General features: G+C 44.8%; 1 protein-coding gene across 1 annotated transcript in view; it reads left to right on the forward strand.

Moving 5' to 3' along the window:
* The window catches only part of ADAM17 (ADAM metallopeptidase domain 17), a 648,967-nt gene that overhangs the window by 353,932 nt on the left and 280,209 nt on the right, over positions 1-14,826 (forward strand). Inside the window, exon 9 of the mRNA XM_086926360.1 lies at positions 13,701-13,845. Within this exon, the coding sequence (XP_086782486.1) occupies positions 13,701-13,845 (145 nt within the window). The remainder of the gene's footprint in view (positions 1-13,700; positions 13,846-14,826) is intronic.

Here is a 14,826-nt window from a genome sequence, read left to right on the forward strand (position 1 = left end):
AAGCGCGACCGGGCCCAAGTTATCCTTGTGGCTCCGGACTGGGCTCGAAGATACTGGTATCCCGAGCTACTCAGCATGTCAGTCGATCCCCCGATTCGTCTGCCTCTTCGGGAGGACCTTCTGTCGCAGCAGCAGGGGACGGTCCTGCACCCGAACCTGTCCAGTCTCCACCTACAAGCTTGGAGATTGAGCGGCGGCAGTTGAGGCCATTTGACTTGCCTCCCGAAGTCTGTGACATCATTCTGGCAGCCAGGCGTCCCTCCACAAAGTCGGTATACGCCTGCCGGTGGAATAGATTTGTGGCATGGTGCGCAGCAAAGGCTGTGGATCCTCTCTCTGCACCCCTTTCGGAAGTGCTGCTCTTTCTTCTCTCCCTTGCCCAGCAGGGCTCTGCTCTGGGCACTCTTAAAGGGTACCTCTCTGCTCTTTCAGCCTTCTTGAGGCTACCAGATCAGCCTTCTTTGTTCAAGTCCCCTATAGTGAGTAGATTTCTGAAGGGCATCACACACATGTTCCCTCCTGTTCCCTTCGTGATGCCCCAGTGGGACTTGAACCTTGTTCTCACCTATCTGATGTGTGCTCCCTTTGAGCCACTTCATAACTGTCCTCTTCGCCTCCTTACGCTGAAGACGGCCTTCCTGGTTGCCATCACCTCTGCCAGGAGGGTGAGTGAGCTCTAGGCTCTTTCTTCTTCTCCGCCTTTCCTGTCTGTTCATCCTGATAAGGTGGTGTTGCGTACACGACCTTCCTTTCTGCCCAAGGTTGTCACGGCCTTCCACATCGGGCAGTCCATCACCTTGCCCACCTTCTTTCCGCCTCCGCATCCCTCGAAAGAGGAAGAGAGGCTCCACCGTCTGGATCCAAAACGTGCGCTCTCCTACTACCTGGACCGCACTCGCCAATTCCGGGTGGATGACCAACTCTTCGTTGGTTACGTGGGCGCGAAGAAGGGAAAGGCTGTACACAAGAGGACCATCTCCAGGTGGATCATCTTGTGCATCCAAGCATGCTACTCCATGGCGAGGAAGGAGCCCCCGGCTGGATTGCGGGCTCACTCCACTCGGGCCACGGCAACGACAACTGCCCTGGGCCGCGGTGTCCCCCTGCAGGACATCTGTCAGGCAGCCACGTGGGCCTCGCTGCACACGTTCGCAAGACACTACTGCCTGGACAGTCAAGTCCGGAGGGATGGCTTCTTTGGCCGTTCCGTCCTCCAGGACTTTCTGGTGTGATATTGGTTCGCAGACCCACCACCGGGGTTGGTATTGCTGGGGTATCTATTCTAAGGTAAGGAATCTATCACTAACGTGTCTCTTTCAGATGCACAAGTTACTACTTGTGTAACGATATATCTGTAAGAGACATTAGTTAGTGATAGATTCCTTACCGCCCTCCCATCCTCCCCGTTCTGCGAACCGATATTTAGGGTTAAGGTCATCCCCTTTCAGGGCCCTAGTTTCAATGGCACCAGTGTTAGTTCTATCATGGCTCTGCGTATCTGGCGCGGAAAAGCTGTGTTATCAGAACTGACGTCAGCGCGCATGGGCGCCGTCTATATACTCCGATGACGTCATCCCGGCGCTCACGACGCCGACGACGGACGCGGAGCCGCAGACGACGCCTACCAGCGCGCAGGGGTATTGCTACGCAAAAATTTCCGGATCCAGTCTGACGCCTGGGGATATTCTAAGGTAAGGAATCTATCACTAACTAATGTCTCTTACAGATATATCGTTACACAAGTAGTAACTTGTGCGTCTGGCAAAATGCCAGAACCTAGTTGACTCCCAGTGAAGTTTTTGAAAAAACACGGTGTCCTCCTAAGTCCCCAGCTTATGAATATGTACAAAGAGATTAATTCTTTACAGTATGCTCCCAAGGATCTCGAGGTGCGACTATTTCAGTAAATTTGAAACCCGGGGCAAGCACCTTAAAGGTGTTATTTGTGCAGACCCATATCCCTGATAATAGTAAAAACCAGAATCTTGCCAGAAATCCTAGCGAACAAGTTGACACAGGTGCTTACCTCTTCAGTGCATTCTGGCCAGGCACGATTTATGTCTAGCAGAGGCATCTGGCATTGTTTAAGACTGGTACAAATACCCTGCCTGAAGCGTAAGATTCTACTTAGTTCAGTGCATTAGTGTTAACCAATTTCTAAAAGGTGCTTAATTTAGTGAGATAGGAGTTAATTTAGCAAAACCTTAAGAAAAGTATCTTCGGCCCTAGATTTATCGCTTACATGCACATTCTGTATAACAAATAATGGATGTAGGGTAAAGTAAATTATATCTGCTCTCAACCCTTTCCTATTAACAGGGGTACCAAGAAAGGATGTCCCCTATTGCCCTCGTTTTCACTTTAGCAATAGTCATTAGCATCCTGGAGAAAAGTAGATTGTCTTGTTCCGGATTTCTTGTGGGATGCGGAAAGGGAAGTCTTTGGGACCCATTCACAAACTGCATTTTGTAGTATGATTAATAATACTACAGTAGTACTACTAAAGTATGTCAAAATGATTGTCACAACTATGAGTGTAAGACTCCTCCTCTATATTTTCTATAACAAAAGCCTAACTCCCCCTTGTCCATCCTACATTTAGCAGTAAATGTGGGAGGAATCAGGGGGAGTGGTTGAAAAATGAGACAAACTTAATACAACATGGGAGGGGCTTACGGAAATACTTTCACCCAACCAGAAAAGATTAAGCCTGTTCCTATTCACAAACTGCTATTCTAAGTTACTGCTGTCAAACAATACACAAAACAGTATTGAATGTACTCCAGCTTAGAGTTGGAGCAAGTTTAGCATCACACATTGCCAACTACTGGTACTGCAACACCTTCCCATAGAAAGTAATGGATGCAGTGACTTAAAGGGAAAATCCATAACAAACAATGTGAAATTAAATCATTTAAAATACTTAAAACACCTGCCTACTAGTAAAGAGGCTATCGACCGCACAGCGCACTTGAGGCATCGGCGTGTGAGGCTCCCAGCAAACGACTCGCCGCACCCGCTTCGCGGGTGCCGCCTCGCTGGTGGGCCCCCGTCCCAGCAACCTTGTGCGTGCTCAAGAGACGACCTCAGCGGAAAGGCGGTAAGGGGCGTGAGGCACCAGCGGGGCTGCGAGTGTGCAGGGACTTCAATTCCCAGAAGTCCCTGCGAGACCACGGAAGAGCTTCCGGTCCGCTCTCCCTGCTGGCCCGTCCCCCGCCCATCTAAAGACTTTAAAAGTGTACCGGCAACTCCTGTCCAGTGGGACACCTACCTACTAGTAAAGAGGCTATCGACCGCACAGCGCACTTGAGGCATCGGCGTGTGAGGCTCCCAGCAAACGACTCGCCGCACCCGCTTCGCGGGTGCCGCCTCGCTGGTGGGCCCCCGTCCCAGCAACCTTGTGCGTGCTCAAGAGACGACCTCAGCGGAAAGGCGGTAAGGGGCGTGAGGCACCAGCGGGGCTGCGAGTGTGCAGGGACTTCAATTCCCAGAAGTCCCTGCGAGACCACGGAAGAGCTTCCGGTCCGCTCTCCCTGCTGGCCCGTCCCCCGCCCATCTAAAGACTTTAAAAGTGTACCGGCAACTCCTGTCCAGTGGGACACCTACCTACTAGTAAAGAGGCTATCGACCGCACAGCGCACTTGAGGCATCGGCGTGTGAGGCTCCCAGCAAACGACTCGCCGCACCCGCTTCGCGGGTGCCGCCTCGCGGGTGCCGCCTCGCTGGTGGGCCCCCGTCCCAGCAACCTTGTGCGTGCTCAAGAGACGACCTCAGCGGAAAGGCGGTAAGGGGCGTGAGGCACCAGCGGGGCTGCGAGTGTGCAGGGACTTCAATTCCCAGAAGTCCCTGCGAGACCACGGAAGAGCTTCCGGTCCGCTCTCCCTGCTGGCCCGTCCCCCGCCCATCTAAAGACTTTAAAAGTGTACCGGCAACTCCTGTCCAGTGGGACACCTACCTACTAGTAAAGAGGCTATCGACCGCACAGCGCACTTGAGGCATCGGCGTGTGAGGCTCCCAGCAAACGACTCGCCGCACCCGCTTCGCGGGTGCCGCCTTGCTGGTGGGCCCCCGTCCCAGCAACCTTGTGCGTGCTCAAGAGACGACCTCAGCGGAAAGGCGGTAAGGGACGTGAGGCACCAGCGGGGCTGCGAGTGTGCAGGGACTTCAATTCCCAGAAGTCCCTGCGAGACCACGGAAGAGCTTCCGGTCCGCTCTCCCTGCTGGCCCGTCCCCCGCCCATCTAAAGACTTTAAAAGTGTACCGGCAACTCCTGTCCAGTGGGACACCTACCTACTAGTAAAGAGGCTATCGACCGCACAGCGCACTTGAGGCATCGGCGTGTGAGGCTCCCAGCAAACGACTCGCCGCACCCGCTTCGCGGGTGCCGCCTCGCTGGTGGGCCCCCGTCCCAGCAACCTTGTGCGTGCTCAAGAGACGACCTCAGCGGAAAGGCGGTAAGGGGCGTGAGGCACCAGCGGGGCTGCGAGTGTGCAGGGACTTCAATTCCCAGAAGTCCCTGCGAGACCACGGAAGAGCTTCCGGTCCGCTCTCCCTGCTGGCCCGTCCCCCGCGCAAACAGTCACTTACTTAACACCAACTCACTCCCGCAGCGCGGGACGCAGCCCGGGCTAAGACTGGGCAAAGACAGGGCCGTTTGAGGCCGTTAGAGTACGGAAGAGTCCGGTCCGGCCCACCACCCTAACATCCTACTTCTCGGCCCCTTCAATACAGGTATCTACAAACAAACAACCTGATTCCCTCAACATTTGGTCAACCTATCACCGTCCCCAGGTGTACAACATTTGTAAAATGAACACGAGATCCACTAGGCAGAAAAAGAAATCCAAAAAGAATGGCATAGGTGATCAATTACTAGGTCCAATGGATGACTTCCTGGCCAAAGCGAATACTTTCATAGATCAGAGCATAAGCTTAATCGAGGGCAGAGTTTCTACAGAACTGGCAATTGCGCGTCGCTCATCAATGGGATTACTTGCAACAGCAAAAACCCCGGAAGTAAACTCAGCCACAATGCAAACGGCGGTGACGACAAACAGACTTAGTCTACCCAACAACGTCGATCTGTCAGCATCACAAATATCCGTATCCCTCTCAGAAACCGATCTTGAGAACACCCCCGATATTTTTCCAGACCCCACACCCGAAGAAACCAGACAAATGAGAGGCAAGCGGGAGGGGGCTGTAAAAAAACGGAACACTAAAAACACATCGGACCATACTACAAAAACCATAACACCCAAGCATCCAATACTGCCTACTGACACAAATGTCTTAGTTGCAACCAATTACTCTGTCCCCTCAACTAACAACGTGGTAACAATTCATCATGTTCCGCGTGATCCCCGTGATTTTTCAATGCCAGACTCACTAACTTCAGAAAATATAGGAAGACAACGAGAAACAGCAAAATTAATTACAGAGATAGCGTTTCTTTTAAACTCCCACATACGCCCTCTAGAAACTAGACTTAGTAATATAGAGAGGCAGCTAATAAAAATCAGTGGCTCCTTAAAATTCACATCCCTACAACCTCAAACCAAGCCCACTGTAAACCCAGAACACACACACACTGTTCCAAAGAAAACTGCTACCGTACCTCCCCCACAGTCAAAAAAACAAACCACATTGATCCTTCCGACAAACCCTACTATTCCCAAGAACTCGACCTCCATGCCTCTCGTCATCCCTTCTCAAGTTAGTTCACAACCATCATCCACTGCAAACCCTACTTCCACAAAAATTCCTGCTCCCAAAACACCTGCACTCAAAACACCCACACCAACAAATCCTAAACCACCTCAAACAAAAAATGCCTCGAGACCGACAAGCGAACAAGCGCCCACTTTTAATTTACCACCTGAGGCCACCCCATATGTGGTAGTTATGACGGGGGTCCCCGAACTTATAGGTGAAGGGACTGAACCAAACTGGTCACTAAAGAACAAGGTCCAGTTTTGGTTGAATACTAATCGTCCCGTCCCGCCACCTTGGAAAAGTAAAATCGCCTCAGTATCCAGGACCTCGTGGGTAGGCTACAGGAAAAAAACAATCCGAGGAGACTGTATAGTCATCACGTTTGAGGATCCCAACATAGCCGACTATATTTGCTCTTGGGAACGTAACAACTCCTCCGGGGGGATTGTCACAAGACCCCTGTCTTATTTCTACCCGAAAAGGTTCAATAACAACAACTACCAACGTAATTTTGACAACATGTGGAGGAAGCCAATCCCGCAACCATGGGAGCTTGAACCTGCCGCCCCCAATCCTGTAATGCGACTGACCGAACCTACTAACTCTCGGTATCCATCTAACCCGAACTTTCAGCAGAGAGAAGTCCCATGGCAGATCGTGGGCCCTCAAAATAGATTTGGAAACTGGGAGCAATGGGAGAGACCACCTTACCAACCTTTCGGTCCCAAATATGAAGGCACCAGCAATGGGCAACACTGGCTAGGCTTCCCAACCGCGAACAGGTTCAGTGGCCTGGAAATGGTCGATTGACAAACACCCAAATCACCGGAGCTCCCATCAACCACAATAGCACTTTCACACCCAATCCTAGTGCCTACCCAATCTATACCACACAATCATAACGTCGCCCAGCAGCCTGAACCCACCCAGCTTTCCATGATTTTCTGGAACGTTGCGGGACTACGTAACAAGATTGAGGACGGCTCGGCAGCAGCTTTCTTGAACGATTATCAAATCATTTCCATTCAAGAAACATGGGCAACAGTTGCCCTCCATCTAGTGGGATACAGAACTTTTACTTCCCCTGCCCTTCCCAGCATCTCAGGTAGACCTAAGGGGGGTCTGGTAATCTACATGGCCAACACAATTGTAGATATAAAGATCATCAAGACAGACCTCTTCTCGAACTTTCAGATCCTTACGCTTTCAGTAGGGAAAAAAACTCGCTTATCAATAGTAAACACATATAACAACTTGGACCCCGATAAATTTCTGATCATTCTTGACCAAATTCAAGACAAGCTAACAGAACATACCCACTATAAACAGAAAGCGGACACTTCCTATGTAATTTGGGGTGGTGACTTCAATCTGCATCCCTGCCCAAACATCGATGTCTGTGGAATAGTAGACGAGTCAGATATCCCTTTAACTCACTTCACCCACTCAGGAGTGGGGTCTGCTATGAACAAAATACTATCAGACTTGGATCTCCTTATTCTGAACCCTGTTCAACAAACTACCAACAAACTTGAGCCATCATATAGAGGAAGGGGCCATGAGACCACCGTGGACTATATATTAATTACAGAATCCCTAAAACCGCTAATCGGAACATTTAAAATCCTGGAAAACTGCCTCAGTGACCACTCTGCCCTTAGCCTCAGTCTCCAATTACATCACTCGAATCCTCTGATGGTAACTATAGCCAACACTTTATCACAGAATAGGCTCGAGTTGCACAAGACCAACGGCTTCACAATTAAATGGAATAAAGTGGACCCTAACATTCTTACGAAGAGACTTGTTACTCTCGCCTATAAAAACATTTTGATCTGTCTTGATCCCCAAGCGGAGGCGAATCAAATCTTGGAAAATTTTAATACCATCATAGAATATGTCAAAAACCTGTTAACCAGATCCCATAACCAAAATAAGTTAAAGACCACAGGCTGGTTTAACCGAGATTGCACGAAAGCACAAACCAACTTGAGGAAAGCCCTCGGTGAAACTAATAGAGATCCAACAAAGGTCCAAGGCCTCAGAAGAGAATATACTATTGCCAGAAGGACGAGGAAAAAAGAACTAAAAACATCCCTTTGGAAAGCACTACATGAGAGTGCACTCGCGAAGGACTCTCAGGCTTTCTGGAAAATAGTCAAATCCCCCTCATTAACTGATCCCAGTGGACCAAAAATAGACGTGGCCATTGACGAGACCACATGGACGAGTCATTTTTCGAAAATCTTTCAATCCACATCTAACTGTGATTCGTATCAGTCTGCATGCAATCCAGTCACCTTCCCTATCTCTCTGGAAGTCGACTTACAAGATTTCGAAAAAGCTTTATCCCTAAGTAGGCCTGGAAAAGCTCCCGGTCCCGATGGGGTCCCCGTCGATTTATTCAAATTCCTTCCCGACCTCTGGACCCCAATAATCACGAGAGTTTGCATGGCAACAATGGAACTCGGATTGTTGGACTCATGGTCTTCATCAATAATGGTCCCCATTTTCAAGAAGGGGGACAGGCAAGACGTCAAGTGCTATCGCCCAATCTCCCTTCTCGACTTAGGTAAAGTGGTCGGCAGAGTCCTCCTTGGCAAAGTGCAACAGTGGGTAGCGGACGAAAACATTCTCTCTGACCTACAGTTCGGCTTCAGGGAGGGATTTGGAACTATTGACCAAGTATTGAATCTCTCCTTGCTTACATCTAAGTATACCCTCGCAAAAACAGGGACAATTTTCATGACATACGTGGACTTGTCATCCGCATTTGACTGTGTCTCACATTCCAAGCTTTGCTCGCTGTTGAGCAAGATGGGGGTAGACCCCCCTCTTTTGGACTACCTAAGAGAACTCTATAGCGGGGCCACAGCGAGAGTGAGGTTTGGGACAAGAGGAGAACTGACGGCACCGTTCGGGGTAGAGCGGGGAGTGAGGCAGGGCTGCGTCCTCGCCCCCTTTCTATTTTCATTATACACCAACGGTCTCGAAGAGTGTATGCTGAAGGGGGGAAGAGACCTTCCAAAAGCAAAAGAGCGCCTGATCCCCGCCCTGCTCTACGCGGATGACGCCGTCATCTTAGCCCGAACCCCAATTGAACTACAGAAACTACTAACCAAATATGCAGATTTCATGGCTGCTTTGGACCTGCACATAAATGTAAAAAAAACCTTTGTTATGGTGGCAGGTGGCGCAAAAAAACATGCAAAGACCATCTTTCTGAAAGAACAAAGAATCGAAAGAACCCCACAATACCCCTATTTGGGCATCATGATAGATGATGCTCTAAGTTGGAAACCGGCAGTAGAGGCCAGGAGACATCTTTTTAAAAGAGCGATCATGGCACTAGTGAAATTTTCAAACAGACTAGGGAAAAAACCCCAAGTCGAACTGCTTCAAATATACGCTGCAAAGTGCCAATACATTGCATTATACGGTGCTGGAATCTGGGGGCATATTAACACCAGCCCCATTCAAAAAGAGGAAAACATCTTTATGCGATTCCTCCTATCAACACCACGAGGCACTTCCATCTATGCCTCGCACATTGAACTGGGTATCCCCTTCATCGAAGACCTGATTAAAATCCAACCTCTAATGCTTTGGAGAAGAGTCTGGTTATCCGAAGAAAATAACCTGACCAAAAATATTCTTCGAGATATCATGGAGTTGGACAACGCAAAAAAAATACCCTGGCTCACATATATTAGAAAATTCCTCTATGATCTAGGGATCGAGAAATACTATAACAACCCAGAACTAATGAGGGAAATCTCTAAAAAAGATCTAAAACAAACAGCACTGAGCCACCTGGACTCCCTGAGACTAGTAACGATGGCCACAAAAAAATCTGCCATGCATGCAATTATGATTCAGCAGACCTTGAAAATCCAGCCATATCTCACACTGGAGATTTCCACTTACGAAAAGATGCTCCTAACAAGGTTCAGATTGAACCTATTTTTCAGACTGGTGACCTTCCCTGATAAGAACAATTGGAGCACCCAAATGGTCCTGTGCCCCTGTGACGATCATTCTCACCAGTCCACCATCCATACAGTACTTTTCTGTAAGTTCTATCACCCACATCGAAAGACATGGCTTATCCCTTTATTAAAAAAATTGGGTCATAGGCAGTGTCGCCCAGCGATGTTATCACTCCAACTTTTGGACTCTGAATGTACGGTATACCATGTACTAAACTTTTTAAAATGTATCATGAGACATAGAAATAATTTGTAAAACCGTAATTCACTACCTTTTTTTTTTTTTTTCACTCTTCGTAATATTTTAAAAATTTAAATGTAATTGCTTTTTAAGTGAATGTTTTTAATATCATGTTATCTTTTATGGCTTTTTCAAACTGTAAAAACCGAATAAAGATCATTTATTATTATTATTATTATTATTATTATTACTACTACTAAAGTATGTCAAAATGATTGTCACAACTATGAGTGTAAGACTCCACCTCTATATTTTCTATAACAAAAGCCTAACTCCCCCTTGTCCATCCTACATTTAGCAGTAAATGTGGGAGGAATCAGGGGGAGTGGTTGAAAAATGAGACAAACTTAATACAACATGAGTAGGGTTTAGGGAAGAGTAAGGTGAGGGTAAGTGGAATCCCTGGGAGGGGCTTACGGAAATACTTTCACCCAACCAGAAAAGATTAAGCCTGTTCCTATTCACAAACTGCTATTCTAAGTTACTGCTGTCAAACAATACACAAAACAGTATTGAATGTACTCCAGCTTAGAGTTGGAGCAAGTTTAGCATCACACATTGCCAACTACTGGTACTGCAACACCTTCCCATAGAAAGTAATGGAAGCAGTGACTTAAAGGGAAAATCCATAACAAACAATGTGAAATTAAATCATTTAAAATACTTAAAAATATAAGTAATTATCACAACTATATCTGAAAGTAAAACATAGGTTTTATTTTCTTTTAACCTATATTAATAACGTTTTAGCAGTCAAAAAGTAATGTAACAAACATTTTTATTAAAATATAATTCAATAATTTGTATTAAATTTTGCACATCACTTGTAAAAAATTAATATATAATAAAACATATATATTTTACTTTTGTAAGGTTTTTAACATTTTAAATAAAAAAAGTTAATTTAATGTATTCAAATAAAATAAATTTAAAATATGTATCTAATACTGTGCTGTAGTATTTTATATTTTGGTATGCATTGAAAATAAATATATAATATTTATATATAAAATAATTAATTAACAATAATATGAAATCAATTTTTTTTAAATTGTTTTCAAGTTCAGCAAATGTTTTTACGTTCTCCTATACTTTACTATAGGGAGATCTGAGCAGAGAACTCCCTTTGGTAAAGTATAAGGAAACCCTTTCCTTGACAGTCTCAGCAAATCTGGTGGTGATCCGGTCCCTTTTCTACCCTAGAATAGAATTTATACTGGCTCTCGGTTGGAGAAAATATCCTACCCGTTCGATGGTGGAAAGGAGAACTCCCAATTCCCAACTCTGAAGTGAGTGGGTGTGCAGAATTCCATACATGTGACAGAGATCTTTGCGCATACAAAGTTGACTTTCATCTGTTAGGAATCCCTTTGTCAATTCCTGATAGGTGTAAGTAAGGGAAATTTAGTTGTAAACATACATTTATGACCAAATTCCCTTTTGTGAATAGGATCCAGTGATTCTAGATGTTAATGAAAACTTTGTCTTCAATATTTTGTTTGAAAATGGAGGTGTTCTTATACAAAAAGAATCCATGGGTTACAGAGAAAAACAGCAAGAGGATCCGCAACATCTGCAGTGGAGACGAGCTGCCCATGCGAGGCAGAAAACACATATCTACCCCATTACCGGAGTTTCCAGAATCAGTTGCATGTCTGAATTCTAGCTAAGACTCAGGCAGGCTCAGTGGTGGGATCATTGAAGAGGGTTGTGAACAAGCTAAAATCTGAAAACCTCACCTCGGTGCCAAGACGCTTCACATTTTGCCTTATAGATTGGCATACCCAGTACGCAAAGTTAACATGAGATGGGAAACGTGCTGCTCTGAGTAACTACAACTAAGCAATTAAAAAAAACAATACGTTTAAATTTCACCCGGGCACCAGATGAACAAGATCGGTCTGCCTCCTTGAGTTTTTAGTTTACACATGGATTGTACAGTCAAGTTTGCACTACTTGAACTAGGTATTAACTGGGAGTTATGCCGTGTTATTTCTTGCAGGTAGTTTCTACTTATACCCACTAAGCACAGGTGTTTGAACTTGGTTCTGTGTGCTACTAACATGCAATGATCTAGAGTAGTCGGGTAATGTGTGATCATTTGTTTAGATCTGGACAAAGTATTGCTGCTTTAGTCTGCACTCTCTGCAGCATTTAGAACTCATTTGCTCATTTGTGGGTGCTCCAGCCCAGAGTATATTTCATTAGTCTAGTTTTGACAGCAAACCTCTGCTATGTTCCATGCTGTCTTTCAATTGGAGGAGAAATGTCTCTCTTAGTAACGTGATCTGGTGGTTGGTATTTTTATCAACTGTTGCGATTCGCTTACAAAGGAGAGGTAATTGTCAAACCAGTACTAAGATTTTTTTTTACTGAATGGGCTTTGATTAGGGGAGTCCTAGCACGTTTTGGCACACAATGGATTATCTTCACCTAGAGTGTCTGCTGTTGTATTTCAACTTTCAGACTGTTCAATTATGGCAGTGCGTCTCCATCCAGTGCATGTATTTTTGGCATTCTGTGAAGTGGATTAGTTTGTTTGAGCTGTTGTCATCTGCCTTCATTTGGAAATGAGTGTTGTAGAAAGGAGGTAATGTGCACTAGGAGTCTCATGCAGATGTTAAAGAGCGGAATATACTAAAGTGAGTCCCTTGGTAACCCCCAATGTATATTCTTAATTGAAGGAGTACAGACACCCATATGGATTTGTAGATTTTAGTTAGAGAGAAATGCCCAGCACAATTGATGAGTTGTTCTAGTGTTCTCTGGTCAATTTTCTAGATATACTAGAAGGATTTTGTGTCTGTCAGAGGCCACTGATAAATAGGTTATCATTAGGATTTCTTGGGTACCAGAATCAAGTCAGGTAAGTAATTCTCCCCTACTAACTCTGATAACTGTTTCTATTCCACTTCCGGGTCTGAACCTCAATTGTCTGTCATACAGAACATTATTCTTTCTCCCAAAGTCCTGTAGTTGACATGTGAACTCTTCCTTTGATCATTCTGCTAATGAAAGGTGGTTTTAGTTTTTTTGTTTGTGTACCACTTACAATAGTAGCATTATTAAAGTAATTATGCGCATTGTGTATTTTTTTACTAGAATTCCATATATTTTACTCTAAATATTCTTAGCTTGTAGCTATACGAATAGATAAGGTCAGATTTACACACATTGTACTCATTTAGAAAGTAGCAGGCACTTCAACAGTCTTACTGCACTGTACCCGCTGCCACATCATTACAGAAAAGTTGAAAGATATATGCACTAAGCATTATGCCTCCAATCCTTTGCTTATTAAAATATTTTAAACAGGTCAAAATAACTGAGAGTCCTGCTTTCTTTTATTGTAAGGCCGGTTGTCGGAATCCAAAAATACCAATGCCTTTTCAAAGAATAAACTGATGTGGTCTGCATGCAAAACAACTTAGAACTAAAATGGTAATTTTGTTATTACAGCAAACATTTATTGTATTCTGTTATCAGTAAGTGTGATGTCAATGTCGTGACATCTGTTTTCCATGTTGAAGATTAGTCAGTAATCAAAATTGAACTGATGATTTTCAACCTAAACTCCTGCATAAGTGCTGTTCAGTTGTGTAGCATGTCATGCTTTTAGGTTTTAAAACTGTGGCAACTATGTTTCTGTTCTAGCCATATTTGATGCTGTGAGATAAACTTGATTGTAATATCCCATAGAAGGTTAGTTTACAATACTATTTTGAATTCTTATATTTTTTTGTTTTTGATTTTAGCAATTCAGTGCTGATATATCAGAAAAAGCAGCAACTGTGTGTCTTGCACACCTGTTTACATATCAAGATTTTGACATGGGAACACTTGGGTTAGCTTACGTTGGTTCTCCCAAGGGAAGTGCCCATGGAGGAATTTGTCCAAAGGGTAAGGCTTTCAGTCATCTAATTATGTTCTGTATTTTTCATGAACTCCTGCTTAATAGGTTATTTGTATTGTAAACTAATTTAAACTATGTGCTCATAATACCATTTTGGAATGTGATTATGGTGTGTAAAATAATTGTCTTACAGATTTTGCTTTATTAGAATGATTGAGAATTATAACCTTAACACATTAAAGGTATGTTCAGTGAGGGTGTCCCTGCAAAGAGGCGTGTTTGTTAGTTTACCTACTCTGTTAGTCTTGTTTTACCAACCATTTCAGTCACAGGAACAAAAAGACACCTTCAAAAGTCAATGTACTTTTGTTCCACTTAATACAGGACACTGGTACTCAGTCTGCAGCTGAAAATTAGCCTTTTAAGCCATCTTTTATGGCCGAGTGATGTGGATGTGCACGTAAGGCATAGCTCAAAGAGATGGAGTTTACAGTGCAAACACATTTCCACAGCTGCACTAATGATGTTGATGTCTAGCAAGAGTGGGGTTATTTTACAGACATATTACTTTAATTGTATCCACAGGATTTCACAATGGGCCACTCAGACATTTTTCAGTTTATCCAATGAGAAGGTCAACAAGGTGATGAATCCTTGTGCAGAAAAAGTGGTGCATTGAGGAGCTGTGTTTATCAGGCAGAGTCACCATTCTTCTAGAGGCAGCCCTTCTTTGATCAATTTTGATGTATAGGTGGGACTTCTAGGAATCCTGAACTCTTTCTGAACTGCTTGGATGGCTGAGGGCTTTCAAGCAGGCAAGTTTCAGAACAGAACAGGCAAGCATACTTTCATCAGGGCTTTTAAGGCTTGTTCCCTACTTAGAAAATGGTGTGAAAACACCTAGCAGCTGGCTTCACACAGAACACAGCCGATGCGCGTAATGCATGATAGCAGCTGTAGAAGAATATGTGCAGAACCTCATTAGATCTTCGGTATCTTAAAGGGGATTATTAGGCATAGACCTAAGA

The sequence above is a fragment of the Lissotriton vulgaris genome, chromosome 6 (assembly GCF_964263255.1).
Source record: "Lissotriton vulgaris chromosome 6, aLisVul1.2, whole genome shotgun sequence".
Lineage (NCBI taxonomy): Eukaryota > Metazoa > Chordata > Amphibia > Caudata > Salamandridae > Lissotriton > Lissotriton vulgaris.